The sequence below is a fragment of the Pongo abelii genome, chromosome 9 (genome assembly GCF_028885655.2).
Source record: "Pongo abelii isolate AG06213 chromosome 9, NHGRI_mPonAbe1-v2.0_pri, whole genome shotgun sequence".
Lineage (NCBI taxonomy): Eukaryota > Metazoa > Chordata > Mammalia > Primates > Hominidae > Pongo > Pongo abelii.
This window is the reverse complement of record NC_071994.2, coordinates 2,133,260-2,155,201: the sequence shown is the minus strand read 5'-3', so window position 1 is coordinate 2,155,201 and position 21,942 is coordinate 2,133,260. Positions and strand designations below refer to the sequence as shown.

The following is a 21,942-nucleotide window of genomic DNA, read 5'->3' as shown; positions in this document are numbered from 1 at the left end:
ATGGCTCAGGGTGGAAAGGGTGGGAGGGAGGGGTCCTGCAGATAGCTGGTGCCCACTACCAAACCCGCTCGGGGCAGGAGAGCCTAAGGCTGGGTGTGTGCAGGGCGGCCCCGAGAGGTTCTGAGGCTGAGGCCAGGGTGGGACATAGGGATGCGAGCGGCCGGGGCACAGGATATTCCAATCTGCCTGCCCCCATGGTCTCACCATCCTGCTTCTGGGACCTCCTGATCCTGCGCCTGGTGCTAAGGGTCAGGTAGGGGCTGCGGGCAGCAGGGCTCAGAGCCCATGCCCCCTCACTATGGGTCAGACTGAACCTCCAGGTGCCTGTCCCGGGGGGCTGGGAGGGCCGGAGGGGTGTACCCCAGGAGCTCAGCCCAGATGACACTATGGGGGTGATGGTGTCGTGGGACCTGGCCAGGAGAGGGGAGATGGGCTCCCAGAAGAGGAGTGGGGGCTGAGAGGATGCCTGGGGGGCCTGGACGGAGCTGGGCCAGTGCACAGCTTCCCACACCTGCCCACCCCGAGTCCTGCCGCCACCCCCAGATCACACGAAAGATGAGGTCCTAGTGGCCTGCTGAGGACTTGCTGCTTGTCCCCGGGTCCCCGGGTCATGCCCGCCTTCTGCCACCGTGGGGAGCTGAGGGCCTCAGCTGGGGCTGCTGTCCTAACGTGGGGTGGGAACTGGGCAGCCAGCAGGGAGGGGACCCCTCCCTCACTCCCACTCCCCCACCACATTGGCCCATCCATGGCGGCTTCTTGGGCAATCAGGGACTGAGGACAGGGGTCCTGGGGACAGGGGTCCTGGGGACAGGGGTCTGGGGACAGCGGCGCACAGAGCCCCGCCCTGCAGCCTCCAGCTCTCCTGGTCTAATGTGGAAAGTTGCCCAGGTGAGGGCTTTGCTCTCCTGGAGACATTTGCCCCCAGCTGCGGGCAGGGACAGGTCTGGCCACCAGGCCCCTGGTTAAGACTCTAATGACCCGCTGGCCCTGAGGAAGAGGTGCTGACGACCAAGGAGATCTTCCCACAGACCCAGCACCAGGGAAATGATCCGGAAATTGCAGCCTCAGCCCCCAGCCATCTGCCGACCCCCCCACCCCAGGCCCTAATGGGCCAGGCGGCAGGGGTTGGCAGGTAGGGGAGATGGGCTCTGAGACTATAAAGCCAGTGGGGGCCCAGCAGCCCTCAGCCCTCCGGGACAGGCTGCATCAGAAGAGGCCATCAAGCAGGTCTGTTCCAAGGGCCTTTGCGTCAGGTGGGCTCAGGGCTGCCCCACTTGGGGGTTCCAGGGTGGCTGGACCCCAGGCTCCAGCTCTGCAGCTGGGAGGACGTGGCTGGGCTCTTGAAGCATTTGGGGGTGAGCCCAGGGGCCCCAGGGCAGGGCACCTGGCCTTCAGCCGACCTCAGCTCTGCCTGTCTCCCAGATCACTGTCCTTCTGCCATGGCCCTGTGGATGCGCCTCCTGCCCCTGCTGGCGCTGCTGGCCCTCTGGGGACCTGACCCGGCCCAGGCCTTTGTGAACCAGCACCTGTGCGGCTCCCACCTGGTGGAAGCTCTCTACCTAGTGTGCGGGGAACGAGGCTTCTTCTACACACCCAAGACCCGCCGGGAGGCAGAGGACCTGCAGGGTGAGCCAACCGCCCCTTGCTGCCCCTGGTCGCCCCCAGCCATCCCCTGCTTCTGCCGCTCCCACCCAGCATGGGCAGAAGGGGGCAGGAGGCTGCCACCCAGCAGGGGGTCAGGTGTACTTTTTTAAAAAGAAATGAAGTTCTCTTGGTCGCATCCTAAAAGTGACCAGTTCCCTGTGGCCCATTCAGAATGGGGGCTTCAGCAGCCCCGAGATACATCAGAGGGTGGGCACGCTCCTCCCTCCACTCACCCCTCAAACAAATGCCCCACAGCCCATTTCTCCACCCTCATTTGATGACCGCAGATTCAAGTGTTTTGTTAAGTACAAATCCTGGGTGACCTGGGGTCACAGGGTGCCCCACGGTGCCTGCCTCTGGGCAAACGCCCCATCACGCCCTGAGGAGGACATGGCCGCCTGCCTGAGTGGGCCAGACCCCTGTCACCAGGCCTCACGGCAGCTCCGTAGTCAGGAGATGGGGAAGATGCTGGGGACAGGCCCTGGGGAGGAGTACCGGGGGCACCTGTTCAGGCTCCTGCTGTGACACTGCCCCGGGGCGGGGGAAGGAGGTAGGACATGTGGACCTTGGGGCCTCTAGGTCCACATCCAGTGTGGGTGACCTTCCCTATAATCTGGGTCCAGCCTGGCTGGAGATGGGTGGGAGTGCGACCTAGGGCTGGTGGGCAGGTGGGCAGTGTCTCTCCCTGACTGTGTCCTCCTGTGTCCCTCTGCCTCACCGCTGTTCCGGAACCTGCTCTGCGCGGCATGCCCTGGCAGTGGGGCAGGTGGAGCTGGGCGGGGGCCCTGGTGCAGGCAGCCTGCAGCCCTTGGCCCTGGAGGGGTCCCTGCAGAAGCGTGGTATCGTGGAACAATGCTGTACCAGCATCTGCTCCCTCTACCAGCTGGAGAACTACTGCAACTAGATGTGGCCGGCAGGCGGCCCCGCACCCTCCGCCTCCTGCACCGAGAGAGATGGAATAAAGCCCTTGAACCAGCCCTGCTGTGCCGTCTGTGTGTCTTGGGGGCCCTGGGCCAAGCCCCACTTCCCGGCACTGTTGTGAGCCCCTCCCAGCTCTCTCCACGCTCTCTGGGTGCCCACAGGTGCCAACGCCGGCCAGGCCCAGCATGCAGTGGCTCTCCCCAAAGCGGCGATGCCTGTCGGCTGCCTGCTACCCTCGCCCTGGGGCTCAGAGTCCAGTGTCGGAGCTGCGGGGGTCTCTGAGGGGCCGGGGTGGTGGGGCCACTGAGAAATGACTTCTTGTTCAGTAGCTCTGGACCCTCGGAGTCCCCAGAGACCTTGTTCAGGAAAGGGAATGAGAACATTCCAGCAATTTTCCCCCCACCTAGCCCTCCCAGGTTCTATTTTTAGAGTTATTTCTGATGGAGTCCCTATGGAGGAAGGAGGATGGGCTGAGGGAGGGGGTCCTGCAGGGCAGGGGGCTGGGAAGGTGGGGAGAGGCTGCCGAGAGCCACCCGCTATCCCCAGCTCCGGGCAGCCCCGGGACAGTCACACACCCTGGCCTCGCGGCCCAAGCTGGCAGCCATCTGCAGCCACAGCTTATGCCAGCCCAGGTCCAGCCAGACACCTGAGGGACCCACTGGTGCCTTGGAGGAAGCAGGAGAGCTCGGACGGCACCATGAGCCGGGGCAGGTGCAGGGACCGTGGCAGCACTGGGCAGGGCCTCAGAACCCACGCCTTGGGCACCCTGGCCATAAGGCCCTGAGGGTTGCAGCCCAGGAGGACCAGGGAACCGCCAGGGCCACAGGGGCAGAGACCAGGGCCAGGGTCCCCCTGCAGCCCCTTAGCCCACCCCCTCCCAGTAAGCAGGGCTGCTTGGCTGGCTTCCTTTGCTGCAGACCTGCTGCTCACCCAGAAGGGCCCACGGGCCCTGGTGACAAGGTCGTTCTGGCTCCAGGTCCTTGGGGTTCCTGACACGGAGCCTTTTCTTCAGCACCCCTGAGGACAGGGTGGCTCCGCTGGGCACCCAGCCTAGTGGGCAGACGAGAACCTACGGGCTGCCTGGGCCTACTGTGGCCTGGGAGGTCAGCGGGTGACCCTAGCTACCCTGCGGCTGGGCCAGCCTGCCTGCCACCCAGGCCAAACCAATCTGCACCTTTCCTGAGAGCTCCACCCAGGGCTGGGCTGGGGATGGCTGGGCCTGGGGCTGGCATAGGCTGTGGCTGCAGACCACTGCCAGCTTGGGCCTCGAGGCCAGGAGCTCGCCCTCCAGCTGGAGACCTGGCCATTGGGGCAGCCCTGTCCCTGAAGCTCTGAGCTCACCCCTTCCCCATGACCACATCAGCCCCCCTCCACCCAGAGATGTCACAGCCCCCAGCTAGCCCCGCCTCCAGAGTGGGGGCCAAGGCTGGGCAGGCGGGTGGACGGCCGGACACTGGCCCCGGAAGAGGAGGGAGGCGGTGGCTGGGATCGGCAGCAGCCGTCCATGGGAACACCCAGCCGGCCCCACTCGCACGGGTAGAGACAGGGGCGCCCTGCTGGAGCTGAGGTATGTGAGCTCGCGCGGGGCTGGGCCAAAGCGGGGCCCGGTGGGCCGGCTGGGAGGCTGCCCACCAGTCAGCCATCGGCCAAGCTGTTGCCCTGGCTGACCCTGATGGCCAACAAGGCCATAGGGAGTGATGGGCAGAGGCCCCTTCTGGGAGGGGAGGGTCAGTGCTCTGTGGGGGACCGTGTGTTGGAGAGGTGGGCAGCAGGAGGAGCCCTTTGGTGTCCAGGGACTCCTGGAGCTGCCCTAGCCTTCCAGGACTTGCAGGGCAGCTGGCACTGGCTGGTGCTGGGGGCTGAGGAGTGTCTTTTGAGGGGCCAAATTTTCTGTGACTTCTGTCGTGGGGGACCTCTGACCTGAGGCCTCAGGAGAGGGCAAGGCTGCTCACCCAAAAGAGACGCAGCCATGGTTCGCGGTGCCCTCGGCTGCCCTGGGCCAGAGCTAGGGCCAGCTTTCGCCTTGTTGAGACCCAGGACTCTGTCCCCCAAGCCTGCCTTCGCCAGCGCCCTGACCCCACCCCCCATACACTGTGTCCTGGAAAAGGTGGACACGGGAGACCACAGCCAGGGCGAGGTATCGCCCCTCCATCCCCCCAGGTCCAATGAGAAGCAGCTGGCCAAGGTGACCCAGGTGGCAGAGGCAGCATCAGACCCAGTCTTCTTTCGGGCACCACCTTGGGTGCCGGTCTCCAGGTGCCCTGGCGGGGAGTGTGGATGCTTCCGGAGCCCCCAGGTCACCCCATGTGAGCCAGGCCCACAGAGCTTGGCTCTGCAACGCCTGCTGGGCCGCTGCCTATGCTCCACCCCTTCTGGGAAGCTAAAAGACAGCCCTTCAGTGTCCAGAGACCTACCTGGCCTTGGAGCCTGGGCTTCACATGCCTACTGGGCTGGCAGGGACACTCAGCTGCCTCCAGACCCGGCGGTCACCCTGGCATTGGGTCCATCTAACTACTCCCCAGTCACAAGGCAGCTGCTCCCCAAGGCTCCCCAAACCTGCCGGACCCTCTAGAAGCCTCTGCCCATTCCTGGAGGACCGAGGGCAGCCTGCATGCCATCCCTCACACAGCCTTCTGTCTGGGCATCCTGCCTTCACACATGCTGCGCAGGGAGGAAACTCTTATACCACATTCCTTAAGCAGAGACTGAAGCCTGGAGCCAGGCACATGGCACGTGCTCCCACCCACCCAGGACACACTGCGGTGTGGCCGCCTCCAGGCTGGCCCCCTAGATTGTGTCTGCTCCTGGCATGGATAACTGGCACCTTTGCCTGGCCATTGGGGCAGTGTTTGCCTTCCCCTGTAGGCAGCAAATATTTACTGTCCTCCCTCTCCAGGCCTCTCCAGGCCTGAGCAGACCCTGGGGGGATAAGAGTAGACTCAGGGGTGCTGAGGGTAACCCCCTGCCCTGGTCCTGGTGCCCAGCAGGGGTCCAGCCCAGGGAAGAGAGTGAGGCCAGGACAGGTGGTATTTAAGCCTGAGTTTCTGGGAAAGGTAGCCCTGGGCAGAACTTGGGCCGAACGTCGGCCAGTGTCTGTCTCCCGCCAGGCTGTGAGGTAGCTTTTTCCAGGATGGGCACCTTTCCACACCCAGCAATGTGGCCAGGAGCCGCCACTCACAGGTGTGACCAGCAGATGGCATCAGAGCCTCACTTTTGATGTACTCCAGCCACCAGCCACGGGTCCAGGCTCCGACCGCGGGTCCAGGCTCTGGCCGCCACCCAGGGTCTGAGCAGCTGCATCCTGCCCCTGCCAGGCACTCCCGGGGGCTGTGGGGCCTGTGGGGGCCCTGCCAGACACTCTTGGGGGCTGTGGGGGGCCCTGCCAGGCACTCTCAGGGACTACGGGGGCTGTGGGGGGCCCTGCTGGGCACTCTGAAGGGCATGGGCTTAGGAATGAGAGGAGGTGTCTGATGATGATGGTTAGGGGGGCTGCAGAGGCCCCCAGCCTGCTCAGGTCCAGTCTCGGCCCCTAAGTCAAGCCTCAGGCCAGCCTCTCACCAGCCTGGGTTTCTCAGAGGGCCGGGACAAATGTTCTGGGTCTCTAATATTCCAAGAAAGCGTCTGGCTAGACTCTGAGCCCCACCTGTGGGCCCCTAGAATCACAGAGAGCCAGGGTGAGAAGAACAGGGGGACTCTTCCCACCCGCGTCATGGCTGAGCCCACCGTGGCCAGTGGTGGCCCAGGCTGTGGCCCTTGCTGAGGGTCCCCAGGGCCCCTGGGGGCTACTGAGGCTGAAGGCCAGCGGTGGCCAGGAGGGTCCCTCCCTCAGCCACTCAAGCCAGAAGGTTGAGTCCTGGTTCCCATGTGAGGAGGGGGCTTCAGAGGCTGGGACCTGGGGGGCACGAAAGGCCTGGAGCTGGGGTCCGGGCGGCTGAGGGTTAGTGCGTTCCCACGCTCCCCTCCGCCAGCGCCGCGAGGAGAGGGAGGTCCACTCTGGAAAGAATGTTTGGGGGCAGGGGTAGACAGGGTCTGGGAACGCGGAGATGACACACTGGGGTGCCGCCTCCGCACCCTCCGCCCTTCCTCCCACTATTGTTTCTGGCCTCGGCCGCAGGAACAGCAAGGCAGATTCCTTCGAAAGTGGGGCCGGCCAGAGGCGGCACCCCATCGTCCCTCTCGCGGCCCAGCCGTGCTGTGCTGGCGCCAAGCTCCCCGCCGGCCTCCCACCCGCTCCTCCGCGTCCTCAGCTCACTCCTCTGCTCCCAGGTGGCCCCAGTCCCCACCCCACCTCGCTTGGACTCCCCACTTCCTGCCCATCTGCTGCTGTTGGGAGACCCTCTCCTTGACCCCAGGGACTGCTGAGGCAGCCTCCAAGCCTCCCAGTGTCCCCGAGCCTGCCCCTAGAAGCTGGCTGGGGGCTGTACCAAAAGGTCACCCCACAGTCCCTACTCTCCAAGGCAGGTTGATAGCAGGGATTTCAGGGTGCCCATGGATCGAGGACTAAGTCAGAGTTGGGGTCCCTCAGGCCGAGGGTAAGGTAGGTGGTGCCTGACAGGCTCTCCTCACCCAGGGAGGCTGAGAATGTCTAGACCCAGGTGGCTGTGACCCCTAGGCAGTGTCACAGAGCTGCGGGGGGCTGAGCCAGAGCCAGCCCTGCCCTTGCAGAGGCCAAGCCCTGGGGGTCCACAGGCCTGTGGGTTTCGGGGAGGCTCTGCTCCCTGTGGCCCTGTGTGGCCCAGGCTGCTGAGTCATCAGAACCTCGGGGGCACCGCGGGCCCCACATTCCGCCCAGGCCTTTTTCTGACCCCCTTCCCAGCCCATCTGTGTTTTTGGAAAACAGAGCCAGAGCCCCCCGCGGTCCTGCCAGCTTGCGGCTGCTCACGCTGGGACTCAAATCGCACCCTTCTGTCTTCAAAGTCCACCTTCACTTCAAAGCTGGGTCCCGCCCCAGCCCGGCCTCCACAGGGCCACCACCTGCCCACATCCAGGCCCGCTGCTGCCCAGCTTCGGAGGGACCTTGGGTATCCCCTGATCCTCTCTAGAGCGCGGAGTTCCTGGCATGGGCCCGTTACACACGGGTGGCTCGGTGGGTGGTGAGGATGGGGCTGGGAGGAGATCCTGGGGACCCCATGGTGGAGGCAATGAGGCACCCAAACCCCGACCCCGGCGATGGCTGCTTCCACGAGGCCCTCCGAGCCCTGACCTCCAAGGTGCAAGGAAAGCTTTCAGGGGCAGGGTGAGTGGGGGGTGGGCTTCCTCCCTTGCCACCTGGGGGGCGGGCCCAGGACAGATGCTCCATGAGCACTTCCCAACCTAGGCCCAGCTGTGGGGAAGGAGGGAGCAGGCGGCTGGGCTCCAGGCAGGGGGAAGAGTTGCCTGAGAACTCAGGGAGAGAGGGAGGGCTGGGGCACCCCATGCCAGCTCCAGCTGCACAACCAGAGCTCAGAACAGAGGAGGCAGGAGCCAGCAGGCTGGGAGGCTTCCTGGAGGAGGTGTCCCAGGCCCCTGCCAGCACTGCAGCCTTGAGCACGAGTCCACACTGGGCTCCCGCTACCAGGGCCGCAGACCCAGCCCAGCACTGCCCATGCTGCCCTCGCCAGGGACCCATACAGAGCTAGCACCTGGGTCCTTCCCCCTGGCTGGGCATGGGCTGGCCCTGACAATAAAGAAGGGGTACCTGTGGCCTCAAGGTCTACAACAGGTTGTGATCTGTGGGTGCCAAGAAGTCATGGGCCCTCAGCATCCTCAGGGCCAGTGAGTGTCCACCCGGGCCAGTGTGGGGCTGAAGGGTGAGAGCTGACAGGCAGGGCTGACATCCTGGCTCTGCTGCCAGTGGCTGTGAGGCCTTGGGAAAGTTACTTAGCATCTCTGGGCCTTGGTTTCCTCATCCGTCAGAAGGGAACCAAAGGAGGCCCTGCCTGCCTCAGCTGCCGGATGGTGTAGCTCAGTGATGTCTGTGAGCGGCAGGTGCTTGGGCAGCTGCGCCTCTGGCTTCAGTACACTCGTGAGCTGCTTTCTGTGCCCAGGCCCTCAAATCACGGGGACAGCCCTGCGGGTGTGGTTCAGGTCTGGGCACCACAGGCAAGGGGAAGCTGACATGTCCTCCGTGGGAAGTGGCAGTCCCCATGGCTACCGGGCATGCACAGGGCGCGTGGAAGGGACCTTGCAGGGAGGAGCAGCTCCCCGAGGGAGGAGCCCGGGGCTGGGGTATGGAGGCCTCTGCACATCTTAGAGTGAAACAAGCAGGAGGGGCTGGGTGCGGTGGCTCATGCCTATAATCCCAGCACTTTGGGAGGCCGAGGTGGACAGATCACCTGAGGTCGGGAGTTCAAGACCAGCCTGGCCAACAGGGAGAAACCCCATCTCTACTAAAACTACAAAATTAGCTGGGTGTGGTGGCACCTGCCTGTAATCCCAGATATTCGGGAGGCTGAGGCAGGAGAATCGCTTGAACCTGGGAAGCAGAGGTTGCCGTGAGCCGAAATGGCACCATTGCACTCCAGCCTGGGCAACGAGCGAGAAACTCCGTCTCAAAAAAACAAAAACAAAAACAAAAAAAATCAAAACCATCAAAAAAACAAGCAGGAGGGTCTCTGAGGTGCCTGCAACACCCAGGTACAATCCGTGGCCCTGAGGCCCGTTACAGGGAAGGGGTCTTTGCAGCTCTTTCAACCCCCAGCCCAGCATCCAAGGAAGCCCAGGGCAGGGAGAAACCTCAGCTGCACCATCAGAGCTCAGAACAGAGAAGGCAGAAATTAGCAGGGAGTGGGGCTGGGGAGGCTTCCTGGAAGAGGTGTCTCCTGCCTTGCTGGCACTGAGGCCTTGAGGATAGGTCCATACTGGGCCCCCACTGCCAGGGATGCAGATCCGGCCCAGTGCTGAAATCTGTGCTCCTGGAGCCTCCCTCCTCTTCATGGGCCACAGGCTGTGAAAACCCCAGAGTCCTCCCAGGCAGCAAGTTTTGTTTTGTTTTGTTTTTGTTTGTTTTTTGTTTGTTTGTTTGTTTTTTGAGAGTCTTGCTCTGTCATCCAGGCTAGAGTCCAATGGCGCGATCTCAGCTCACTGCAACCTCTGCCAGCCAGCAAGTTTTGCTGGAGTAGGTGGAGGAGTCTTTGCAGAGAGCTCCCGGGCTGCCTAGGCCTGCCGCAGAGTTGCTGAGCATATGACCACCAAAAAAGGTTTCAGCACCCGTGGGTAGGGGAGGCAGGGGCAAATATCACTTTACGTCAGGGGGAGGATAAAATTGAAGGTTTATTAACATTGATTTTGTGCCAGAGGTGGCTGCCCAGACCCATCCACTATAGCTGTGAGGTTGGAAGGGAGAGGGGAGGCATGAACTGGTTTGTCCAAGGTCGTTGGCAGAGCGGGGCTGTGAACTGGGTTAGCCCCCAGGCCCCTGCTGCCCATCCGTCCTCCAAGCACTGATGTGTGAGTGGCACAGTGGGCCCCTTGGCCCTACCAGCCCCTTGGGCTGTGGCCCTATAGCCTTTGAAGGATGCCCTCACTTCCCCAGCAGAGGCAGCCTGGCCTTCCAGTACCTCGATGGTGTAGGGCTCTAGGGCCACAATCTGGTGTTTTCAGGACTAGGTTGTGGGTTACTTCCTCCTTTTCCCTCAATTCCCAAGGTTTGTTAAGCGGCCCTGTAGCTATGGTCATGGCAATATCGATTTACTGGAAAGCAAGGTGCTCTTTGAAGCTGTGGATGCAGTTCCCACAAGTGGCCACGTGATGTCAGGCTCGGGCCAGATTTGGAAATCTCCGCTTTACAGGTGGAGCAGGGTGGGGCTGGGAAGCGAGTTAAGAACGAAATTCAGCCCATCTGGGCTCATCCTAGGGATGCTGCCTCTGAAAGGGGATCTCAACGTTCTGCCCCTGGCCTCTCAGTAATAGATCTGATTTTATGTTCATGCTAATGTAGTGGTTTCCTCTCTTAGAACAAAACGGATGCTTCAGAAAGGTGTTCCAGACCTATCCTGTGGCTTACGCCCTAAGCTTTAGGATGCTCACCAGGCCACAGCCCCCCGGGGTGGGAGACACCTGAAGGGAGGAATTCCCTCAGCGCCCCCTCCCAGTCCTGTAATGCCAGGACAGAAGCAGATAAGAGCCCTGGTTCCAAACACAAAGGTGCAGGACCCATGGCACCTCGACACTGTAAGGAGGCATCCTGATTTTGCCCCCAGAGTTCCCCTCCAGAGTGCCACAAATTGCGGCGCCCAAGACTTTTGGGTTATGCCACTGTAATTCTAGAAATGGCCGCCAGGTGTCAGCATAAGGCCACTTAAGAAGCTAAATGGCGAAAGCTTGGTGTAGCAGATTTCTGGGGGTTCCTAAGACCCTCATGCATGAACAAGGGTGGGCTGAGCCTCTCCCAGGCCTAAGAGGCAGTGGAGCAAGGAGGTCTTTCTATGTCGTGTCCCTCACTCCTGCACCCCAGTTTTTGTCCATTTTGCGGTCCCTCTCACCTGTCTCCATAAAGCATGTGTCCCCCCTGACCCTTGGGTGGAAAATCTGTGGAATGTAGGGCTGTGGGGCCACAGCCCTCACACCCCAACTCACTGATCCCCAATGCCTCTAGTCCTGCCTCGGTGGCACCTTGGCTTAGCTGCTCCCTGGGGCCCTTTCTGTCCTGACCGCTTCCCCCTGCTCTCCTTCTCCTGTTTACACACCCTGGGTTCCAAGATCCGGATGGGATAAAATAGCCCTGGAGACTAGAGTGAGCTCCTCCTGGGCCCATCCAGAGATGGAATTCCAGTCCAGGGCAGAGTTTGGATTCAAGACACCATCGTGGGCCTGGGAGGCTCCAGGTTTCCAGGAGTTTGACCTGTGGGCTCCTTCCCTTTCAGCCCCTTAGCCGCCCACCTCCTCAACCTGGGGACTCTTCATTTGGGGGGCATCCCATGGAATCACTTCATCTGGCTGGGTGTCAGCCCTTCGCTCTCTCTAGGTCCATCTGCAGCTTGGAAAGTCCCAGCCAAGTGTCTCCAGAGGGCTCTGGCAGTCGCTCTTTGCAACTTTTTGGCATCTTGCAGCAGACACTGGGACCAGCATATGCTGCGGGGTCTCTAAGCCATAGAGCCCCGGAGCAAGGGCTGCTTCATGCTGATCTCCTTGTATCTTTGTTTTGTTTCTTACCCTGAGTCTTTGTTTTGTGCCTTCTCTTCCTGCAGGCTTGAGGAAGAGGTGTCAAATTCCCAGTAAGACTTGATCTAATCCAGTGGATGATTCTATCTGAACCCTCCCTGAGTTGCTGCTAGCTCTGAGTCTGTGCTTTAGCTGGAAAGACCGTGAACCCATTCAGTGCTCTGGACCTGACAGGGTCATTAACATCCCTCCCCACCCAAAAGCCGAGTGAAAAATCCCATTTTCCCTCCTCCCATGGGAGGGCATGGCCCTGGGGCATCTGCGTCTTATTTGAGACATCCCCCAACACACGCCAGATTTGAATCCCCTTCAAATCTAATTCTCTTCCCTGCTGAAATCCTTGTTGTCCCCACTAGATGTCCTATGCCTCCAGCTAATGAAGGGATTTAAGATGCGGGCTTGAAAGAAAAAGGGAGAGGGGACAATTAAATCCCAACACAGGCTAGTAAAGCTAAATACACTGAAAGTAGTTGGGGTGCATGGGTGTTGGGAGGGTGGGGACTAGTGCCTCTCTGGAAACTACACGTCTTTGCCTCTTCCTGAGTCTTTGCTGGCTTGAGGAAGAGGTTAGAAATTTCCAGTGTGATTTAGTCCAATCTGGTGGATGCTTCTATATGAACCCTCACCCAGCTGCTGTCAGCTTTGAGTCTGCTTTAATTAGAAAGGCTGTGAACCTGTCCAATCGCCCAATCCAGAAATGCCTGCAAGTGCCCCTTGCAGCAGTGTCATTAGAGCTTAGTACCACACATGAAGTGTCCGAGGTCAGATCAGACGTGACCAGTGAAGTGAAAAACCCCCCAGCTGAGTACCTTGCTCATGGAAGATGGAAGGACATAACTGCACAGTACATAAGTGTACTGGGAGCACCTAAAATCGAATTTTTCTGCTCATTCTTGAACCCTGCTTTGTCCCCCTTATTCCCCCCCCCCCATTTTACCAGTGCCACATCCACCAACATTCCGGGGTGTCAAGTAACTGCCAAGTGTCACTCTAAGTAAAGCTCCACCCATTCCCCACCACCTCCACATAACCCCCACCTCCTAGCTGGCAGGGAGCTTCTGGCTTATGCCTACGCCCACAGGCGCCTTTCTGCCAGGTCAGGGGTGGGCCAAACCTCCACCCCCTAATGTACCATGTCCTGGTGCTGGAAAGTGCCTGAGCCAGCTGCCCTAGCGGCCTCAGCACTACCAAGTTGGCACAAAGCTCCCCAAATTTGGAGGGGCTCCGGGAAACGAGTGGAGGGATGAGGAGGTGAGGGGTAAACCCGTCATTTCAGTTGGCATTTGAGCAGGTGCCATGCTCAGCGGAGATGAGGCTCTCTCATCTGTAGGGGCCGTATTAGCATGCACACTCTAAAAGTGCCCTTCGTTTCTCCAGCCTCAGCCTTGTCCCCCTCCTCCTCCACATCAACCTGGCCAGAGGGTCTGGACGCCACAGCCAGGGCACCCCCTGCTTTGGTGGCGACTGCTAATATTGGCCAGGCCGGCAGATCATCGTCCAGGCAGTTTCGGCAGAGAGCCTTGGGCACCAGTGACTCCCCAGTCCTCTTTATCCACTGTCCAGGAGCTGCGGGGACTGCGCAGGGACTAGGGTACAGGTAACTGGGCTCCCATCCCTTGAGTGTGAGAGAAAAGCTGCATTTTGAATGTTCAGGCGTGGGTGGGCCAGGAGCTTGGGGCAGCTGCCAGGATCCTGGTTTCTGAAGGAGGGGAAGAACTTCTGCTGCTGGAGGGTCCAGGGAAGCCTCCTGAGAGCAGCCTCAACTTCAGGGGTGGGGTGTGCAGGAAAGGCCATTGTGGAGAGGGTTCTTCTTTAGGGCTGCACAAAGCCACTGAGGCTTTTGCAAGGAAAATAGGTTTTCCTTGACTAATTCATCAAGCAAAATGGGAGGGGTAGGGGAGGAGGACTAGGCTGCTCTTCCCAGCAGGAACACGCAGCTGTCTTCACAAGTGTAAAACGAAGAGTCTTTCTGTGTGAAAAGTTTCCTCCCGTTGCATCCCTCACCCCATTCCCAGAGACAAACAGGAGACTTTGCAGAGGAGCCAGGGGCCCGAGATTCTGGCGCAGATATTTTATTTATATATATATACACCAATTTAAAGGTAAAGCTTCCCTCTCTCCCGCCTCCCTATGCCTCCTGACCACCAGCGAGAAATTGGACAGGAGACTGAGGAGAAAGGCCGGGAGAGGCAACAACGGCCGTCCATGTCCCCCCTAGGTTTAGCTTCTCTCCTCCTGATGGCGCACCTGGTCCCCCTTGCTGCCCTCCCAGCCTCCCTGGCACACAGAGGGGCCATGGGACCAAGGCAGTTTCCCTGGGAATGCTCATTCATGCATGAAGTTTTTCTCTGTTGCACCCTGGACCCAGACTCCTCAACCCACCCAGGGTGGTGTCTGTGGGGAGGGGGTTCATTTCCCCAGGAAGCACGGCCACCCCCTCCCTCACTGGCCTCGTCAAGGCAGAGCTGTGTGTCCAGTGGCTTTTGCTGGGGCCCCCTCCTTGTCTCCTTCCAAGCTGGGAGTGTTTGGAGGTGGAGGGGGCTTTCATATTCTGTGCCGTGACCCCTCAAGGCGGGCCATTCATGTGCACCCCTCCACCCCCAGTGCCAGGCAGAAGCCCACCCTCACCCAGGAACAGGGCAGCCTGTCCAACAGAAGGGTCTCGGCCTCTCCATCAGCACCGGGAAGCCCTTTCTGGGCAAACTTCTCACCACTTCTTCCCTCCCTTATACTTTGAAAAAGGGAGCTCTAGGCAGGGGAGGGGCTGGAGGGGGAGCCGCTGCCCAAATCGTGACAAGGTGACCTGGAGGAACCCGGGGAGGAGGATGGGACAGGGCTCAGGCTTGGTGTGTATTGGCGGGGGGCTTTGCTTTTAAAAGAGGTCATCTCAGCAACATCTTTTTGCTTTTCCCCAGGGGCCGAAGAGTCACCGCCGAGCTTGTGTGGGAGGAGGTGGATTCCAGCCCCCAGCCCCAGGGCTCTGAATCGCTGCCAGCTCAGCCCCCTGCCCAGCCTGCCCCAGAGCCTGAGCCCCAGCAGGCCAGAGTGGCCAGAGAGCCCAGTCCTGAGGTGAGCTGCTGCGGCCTGTGGCCCAGGCGACCCCAGCGCTCCCAGAACTGAGGCTGGCGGCCAGCCCCAGCCTCAGCCCCAACTGCAGAGGCAGAGAGGTGAGTGTCTCAGGCACCCTGAGGCCTGGCAGAGAGGGCCACAGGCTCTGCGCAGGAGTCTTCGAATTGGGATCTCTCCCTTCTGCAAGCAGCTTTGGCTCAGAGAGGCTGGAGTGGATTCAGTCACACAGCTGGGATCTGGAGTTCCGTGGTTGGCTCCAGGTGCTTCTGTCTAGGGGCCAGAGCAGGTGTGGGCAGAGCAGGTTCCCCGCAGTCTCCACAGCACCAAGGTCCTGGCAGGGGAGCTCTGGGAGAGGAAAAAGGGCAAAGAAGGGGAGAGGGGCAGGGAGAGAGCGGGCAGCCAAAGGGGAGAAGATGGGGGGCAGAAAGCAGGTAGAGAGGGAAAAAGGGAAAATATCATTTGGGAAGAACGTAAAAACCCAAGGAAAGCTGGGCTCTGCTGGGGGCTGTGAGACCCCCGGGTTCTCCCCGCCCCAGGCTGCTGGCCATGGAGTCTTGCACCAATGGCCTGACCTTTCTGTCGGTCCATATTTATCAAAGTGGGTGACAGTCTCAGGCCTCCTGGCTGTTCAGAATTGAGGTAATAACCAGAGGCCTTCTGAGCAAAGGGCCTAAGGGGCTCCGGCGTCAGGATCCCATTGTGGTCAGGAGCCTGCGGGGCTTCCTGTGTGTAAGGGGGGTGGAAGGTGGCTAGAAAGGCCCAGCCAGTGGCCTCTGCCTCAGCCGGAGGGAGCTCTGTGGTGGGGGCAGCACCCATTCACTGGTCAGGCACTGGAGTGACAGGGGAGGCTCCAGGACTTGGGGAGTGTTGGAGGTGGAGGCACATGGACACGACAGGGCCTGCAGGGAGGGATCCAGCAGGTGACTCTTCAGGCTGGTTCGCCCATCCCAGATAGAAGCCGGGAGTGTTCTTTCAAAGGTGTCTTTAGCTTAGACACTCAATAAAATGGTAACACAGTGGCGCCGCCTCAGTCCTTTGGAGTGTGCGCTGTCTGAACCCCTCCCCCAGGGCCCTCTCCCAAGCACCCCAACCTGGACCCATATCCCCCACGTACTTTTGGCTTTGGGCGGATTGAGCAGCCTTGGGGTGGTCTGTGCTGTCTGGTGTGGAGGGTTCCAGTTCGGGTCCTTAGTCCGACTTCCCAGGCCAGCCGGGCTGACGCCAGCGAGTGTGTCCTTCCCCAGCGAGGGGAGGGAGCGCAAGGTCAACGCCTTGTCTGCGGCGCCCTGCAGGGGGTGGCGGAGGGGCACTCTGAGGACCCTTGGAGAAAGGAGCTGGGTTTGTAAAATGCTGGGCTTGGTCCCACGGACGGGGGAGCCGTTAGCTCAGAGCCAGAGCTGTGGAGGAAACGGGAATGAGAAAGGCCCACTTCAGGGCCAGTGAGTGAGGGGATGTGGAGCAGCCGCAGGCCGAGGCTGGGGCATGGGCCAGGCTCCATGGGGTGAGTCTGAGTCCTTGAGGGGATGTTCATCCTCTGTGGAATGTGGGTTTGCCAGTGGAGAGGAGACCAGCGTTGCCCTGGTGAGGTGCTGGTTCAGAGCTGGGGGGTGGACGCTGCTTGGGGCTAAAGTTCCTGCCAGCCAAGCTCTGGGCAGGAGGAGATCCCGGCCCCCTCCCAACACTCTTGGACTGCTGGTGGGACCCTTCCTACCTCCGGGGGCTGGAAGTAGTGGAGGAGGAGCCAGTCTTGAGGAAGAACCCCGATGCTGGTCTTGACTAGAGGGGAGCCGGTGTGCTTTTCGAGCCCCAGGGTGACCCGCGTGTGCCCCAGCCTCCAGCCTGCCCTGGTCACTTCTGACTAAATAAGGAGAACACTCAGCAGGCAGTCCCACGAGGGAGAGGGAACATGTGTGCCCCCTCACTCCCCCACCTGCTCCTCCCTCCCTACAGGGCCACTACACCCTGATGTGGGCACCCCAAGGTGACCCTCAGCCTTCTTCCTACCTCAAAAAGTCCAGGCATGCGTTTCCAAGCATGAGCGGTGGCTCCTTGGGGGAAGGCACCTCTGCAGGGCAGAACAAAGGGAAGGGACCCCCAAACAGGTCACTGGTGTAAGTGTCTCCAGCACCCCCAAAGAGGAGGACAACCCACAACTCGGAACTGGGGCTCACCCCCGGTGCCCAACCTGTCCCCAGCCTGGGAAGCAGGCATGGAGGAGAAGGTAGGGGAGCCTAGAGCTGGCCCTGGGGGCCCTGGTTTTGTCCATGACAGGAGCCTCGGCAACCTAGTCTGCTTTCCCGGGGACCAGGTTTGCAGACAGGCACTTTTCAAATGCTCCTCACCCCCAAATTTACAAGTCACCCTGCAGAGGAAAACATCAACACAGCCCGGGGTTCTCTGCTGGAGGCTCCCCCTTCTATAGGCACAGCCGGAGAGGCCAGATTGCTGGGGACACAGGGAGGCTGCAGAAGGCTGGTGGGGAGGGGGGCAGTAATGGGTGAGGGGAGATGGGCCAGATGTTCTTGGAATGGGACATGGGGGTGATTGATGCAGACAGAAATTTGAAGGGGACATTCCCACGTGTCTTGTGCTCTGGGTGGAAAATGGGCTGTTTTTCATGGTGGGAGGGGGGGTTCTCCCCGTCTTGCCAAGCTAATGTGAAAGAGATGCCTCATCCTGCCCAGCTCCCCACACCTGTCCAAGGCCATTAACTTCTGCCTCCCCAGTGTCAGGCTTTGAGATGCCCCCCTTCTAGCCGGGGTCCTCCTATGGGGTGACAAAGGGGACAAGCAATGCCCACTGTAGTTGCCCCAGGATCCCCCACCATTCTGCTGGCCCCCAGCGGTGCCCCCTCTCTGGCAGTCCCCCCACCCACCCCACAGGTCTCCTTAGGGCCACTGCCCCATCGCCCGACATTGCCCAACGCCAAGGGGTGACCTTGTTCCTGCCGACAGGGCCGTTGGGCACCTGCATGCGGGTTTAATATTTGCCTATAAAGAACTGGGCTTTCCCCAGCCGGAGTGGACAGACTTTCCCTGAAAATTCGCTTGGAGAGAACGAAAAGAGACCCCTGGTACCCCAGCGGCGTGCAGCCCTGCACCCCCCTCCCCCCAGGCCCCGTGTTTCTCATTTTCCTCCCCACTTCCTCTCCTCTTCAGTGTTACCCAAACAAAACTGGTTTCACCCTTGTTTGGTGCTGGCGAAGGCCCGAATGGCGCGCGCAAAGCTCCGGGGCAGGCCGGAGGTGGCCGCCGGGGGTGCTCCGGGCCCCCAAGCCAAGCCGGGGACTAGCCTGCCCCCGGTGGCGGCTCGGCCGCGGCTTCGCCTAGGCTCGCAGCGCGGAGGCGAGTGGGGCGCAGTGGCGAGGGGGAGCCTGCGGACCTCCCACGCGGGGACCGAGCAGGTATCTGGGAGTCCCGGGAGCGCCCGGGAAGCAGCGTCCTGGTGGCTCCCTCGCGGCCCTTGGGTTTCTTCCTTACACCCAGACGCCCGCTAAGCTCGGGCTGCCGCCACAAATGCGCTCTCCGTGTGGAGAAGGCAAAGAAAAAAAAAGAAAAGCAAAAGAAAGAAAAACCCCAAAGAACGAAAAGCAGAATTTCAGCCGGCCGTGCGCGCCAGGGCGCTCTGCGCTACCTGCCCGCGCGGCCCGCGCTCGCGTTCCCGGGGAGGGCGCCAGTGCTCCGCGCGCGCCCCAGCCAAGGTGAATCCCCGGCAGCGCCTTCCTTCCGCGGCCCGGGAAGCTTGAGCTCAACAATTAGCCCTTGATCCTCGGGGATCCCAATCCACGGAACAACTTCCCTGCTTTCCCCGAACTCGGACATTTTACTTTTTCTGGGATCCTCTAAATTTAAGCATTGCTTCCCAAGTCTTCTAAATATAGTCACCATTTCGACGGGTCACAATAATTTTCTTGGACATTAATTTCCGGGGACGTCAAAACACATCAGCCCCGACGGGCTTTTCCAGACTTACACTATGTGGCCTGGGGCCCCAGATTTGCTTTCTCCCAGGCTCTGGACAGTTTTATACACCCCCTCCATGTCCCACAGATTTACAGACCACTAACCCGGGTTGCCTAATTTTAAAGAAGAAGCCCTTGGTCCGTGGTGGTCGCGCAGACCAATTTGCCTGGCTCCCCAGGATGTGGACAGTGCCTTTTCCACACTTAGGCATTGTTTCCAAAACAAGTGGAACTTTCCCCCATAATTTTGAATATTAACTCCAGGGTCTCCTAAGCTTACTATTTCCCGCACACGTCCGCCCCATTCCGCGCCCCCCCACCCCACCCCCTGCGCCCCTTGCCGTTCACCTCAGCGTGGGAGATTTGCTGTTGAGTTCCACAAATCTATTCACACTAACCTGGGTTCCCTAAACTTTACACATTGAATCCCAAGTCCCTCATGACACTGAGCAGGGCTGGAAGGTTGGAACCCTCAGAGTATGAAAATTGCTTCCCATACCTTCCCCCAAATTCGGGCATTACACCCAGAGCATGTTGAATCCTTTTCTGAATCATAAGCGACCTGCCCTCTGATTGCCTGAGTTTCATAAAATGGAGGGATTTCCCAAATGATTCCCCAAACCTATTGAGAATGTTGTGGGTGTGTGAATCACAAAGCTAAAGCTTTGGGGCATTAACGTCTATGGCTCTATATGCTGCCTGGCCAAGAATCAGGTCCCTTAAGATGTAGACACTGCCACCCAGGTCCCTGGAGCACACTGAGCAGTTACCAGGAGGTGCTCAAGTGGGACCCAGGATTCTCCAGGTCCCCCCAAATCACACAGGGTCTCCCGGGTCCCTCTGGGCTACACCAAGCACAAAAGGACCCCTTGGGCAGAGCCTACTTTTATTTCTGTTATGCCAGGTGTTGCTAACAGCCCCAGTTCCCAAACATTCTGAGCATTTTCTCTGCATCACAACATATTGACTATTAAACAATTCTCTGGGTCCCAGGAGCTTCATAACAAGAATCTTGCTTTTCTAAAATTCAGGCATTGGTCTGAAACCCCAACGGCCAGGATCACATTGGACCCTTTTCCTGGTCCCCCATACTTGGATGTTCTGGACGCTGCCCTCCAGGCCCTCTAGAAACATTCAGCATTGCCCTCGGATCACAGGACGGCACTGATTTCTTGGGCTCCAAACAACCCACTGAGTCATCTCAAAGTTAAGCAATATTTCCTTCAAACACACTGCACACTCCCTATCACAAAATCTGAAAATTCCTACGTCCTAAGACCTAGGAATTCTGAATCCCCTTTCTTTAAAACGTACATATTGACCCTCAAGTCCTCCAAGGACTCTGAGCAACTTCCCTAGATCTTTAGATTCAAAAACGATTTTCCTGGAGCTCCCCCCCCGCCGCCCCCAACATTGCAGGATTGTCTCCCAGCCTTCCAAAGCAAATTGAGATTTTTTTCCATTCACAAAACAATTGAGGTATTTTTTTTTTTTTTTTGGAATACTGATTTATGAGTCTCCTGACTTTATGGTCCCTGCCCTGGGTCCCCCTACATTTAGAAAACGTTCCATGGACCCCCAAAGCACACTAAAAAATGTCCCTGGGTCCCAAGAAATCCCAGGCATGAAAAAACCTGCGACCTCTAAGTTTCCTAGCTACTAACCAGGTTTCCAGAAATTTAGATATCAAATCTCCATTGAGTAATTTCTATGTGTCCCAAAAACTTGAAATGTGTTTCACTGGGGCTCCCCCAAATGCAGACGCTGTCCAGGAAAATATATAGTCTTTTTCTTATTTACCAAAAATAAACTGATGGAAATCATTTAAAAATTAACATAGAAAAAGAATACTGAATTTTTTTTTTTTTTTTTTTTTTTTTTTTTTTTTTTTTGCTTTCCCCAAATGTACTGATCACACTCCAGGCTCCCCCAAAATTTAGACAGTGCTTTCTTCCATCTGTGAAGGGCGTTAAAACCTTTCCCTGAAGCCACGGTAATTATGAAGGTTATTTTTTCCCCGGATGCTGCCAGCGTCCAGGCGACTAACTTGTATTCTTAAGATGTGAAAATTAATCTCAGCTTCCCCCTAACACACCAAGAATGTGTTTGGATCCCCAAAATGTGTTCCTTGCTTTCATCTGCCAATTTTAGGCAATGTGGCTCTAAGGCAAAACTCCCAATTTCATAGGGAGAATTTTCTGTAACTACCCCTCCTCACAAATTGGTCCCCCAAGCTAGATGGCCCCTATTTGAAACCTCTTTCTCCATGCTCCCAATTGCATGGAGCAACTTCCCTCATCCCCCAAACCTGTAATCTATTTTTCTGGAGTCTCGGGTTTAGTCATTAATCACGGTTCCCACATTAACGGAGTCCCCGGGGTCCCCTCCTCCAGGACACCCATTCGCTAAGCCCGCAAGGCAGAAAGAACTCTGCCTTGCGTTCCCCAAAATTTGGGCATTGTTCCCGGCTCGCCGGCCGCCCACTGCAGCTTCCCCAACCCCGCGCACAGCGGGCACTGGTTTCGGGCCTCTCTGTCTCCTAGGAAGTCCCCAGAGCAACTTGGATTTGGGAAATTTCTCCCTAGCGTTGCCCAAACACACTTGGGTCGGCCGCGCGCCCTCAGGACGTGGACAGGGAGGGCTTCCCCGTGTCCAGGAAAGCGACCGGGCATTGCCCCCAGTCTCCCCCAAATTTGGGCATTGTCCCCGGGTCTTCCAACGGACTGGGCGTTGCTCCCGGACACTGAGGACTGGCCCCGGGGTCTCGCTCACCTTCAGCAGCGTCCACCGCCCGCCACAGAGCGTTCGATCGCCCGCTGCCTGAGCTCCTGGTGCGCCCGCAGACGCAGCCTCCAGCCTCGCGGTGAGCTCCCCGCCGCGCCGATCCACGCCGCCTCTGCGCCCCTGCCCGGCTCTCGGCCCGCATCTGCTGCTGTCCCGCCGGTGCTGGCGCTGGTCTCCGGCTGCCGCCGGGGAGGCCGGCGTGGGGCGCGGGACATGGCTGCGGACTTGCGGCTGGCGGCCGCGCTCGCTCCGGCTGGGCGCCCCGAAATCCGCGCCACTTTCGTTTGTTCATTGCAGAGATTTCATTTGTGGGGAAAGCGGCTGGAGGGTCCCAAAGTGGGGCGGGCAGGGGGCTGGGGCGAGGGACGCGGAGGAGAGGCGCTCCCGCCGGGAGGTAAAGCGCCTCTAGCCCGCGGGCCTAG

The 21,942-nt window shown here is 59.5% G+C and overlaps 2 protein-coding genes across 4 annotated transcripts; one reads left to right on the top strand and one right to left on the bottom strand.

Annotated features, from left to right (window-relative positions):
- Positions 1 to 1,148: 1,148 nt before the first annotated feature.
- INS (insulin) lies at positions 1,149 to 15,794 on the top strand. 3 transcript variants are annotated; one of them, XM_024254896.2, is made up of 5 exons: positions 1,149 to 1,227; positions 1,423 to 1,626; positions 13,084 to 13,303; positions 14,622 to 14,873; positions 15,672 to 15,794. In XM_024254896.2, the coding sequence occupies exons 2-4, from the start codon at positions 1,440 to 1,442 to the stop codon at positions 14,824 to 14,826; spliced, it is 612 nt and encodes a 203-aa protein (XP_024110664.1). In that variant the 5' UTR covers positions 1,149 to 1,227; positions 1,423 to 1,439; the 3' UTR covers positions 14,827 to 14,873; positions 15,672 to 15,794. The 3 variants fall into 3 exon arrangements, with proteins under 3 accessions (XP_024110664.1, XP_024110665.1, XP_054380089.1); XM_024254897.2 differs by lacking the exons at positions 13,084 to 13,303; positions 14,622 to 14,873; positions 15,672 to 15,794 and adding an exon at positions 2,403 to 2,621; XM_054524114.1 differs by lacking the exons at positions 13,084 to 13,303; positions 14,622 to 14,873; positions 15,672 to 15,794 and adding an exon at positions 2,403 to 2,621 and having other exon boundaries at positions 1,178 to 1,626.
- A 96-nt stretch (positions 15,795 to 15,890) lies between these two features.
- On the bottom strand, positions 15,891 to 21,812 carry LOC112135551 (putative insulin-like growth factor 2 antisense gene protein). Its single transcript, XM_063728337.1, has 2 exons — positions 21,509 to 21,812; positions 15,891 to 16,061 (listed from the first exon to the last, which is right to left on the bottom strand). The coding sequence occupies exons 1-2, from the start codon at positions 21,810 to 21,812 to the stop codon at positions 15,964 to 15,966; spliced, it is 402 nt and encodes a 133-aa protein (XP_063584407.1). The 3' UTR covers positions 15,891 to 15,963.
- Positions 21,813 to 21,942: the final 130 nt, after the last annotated feature.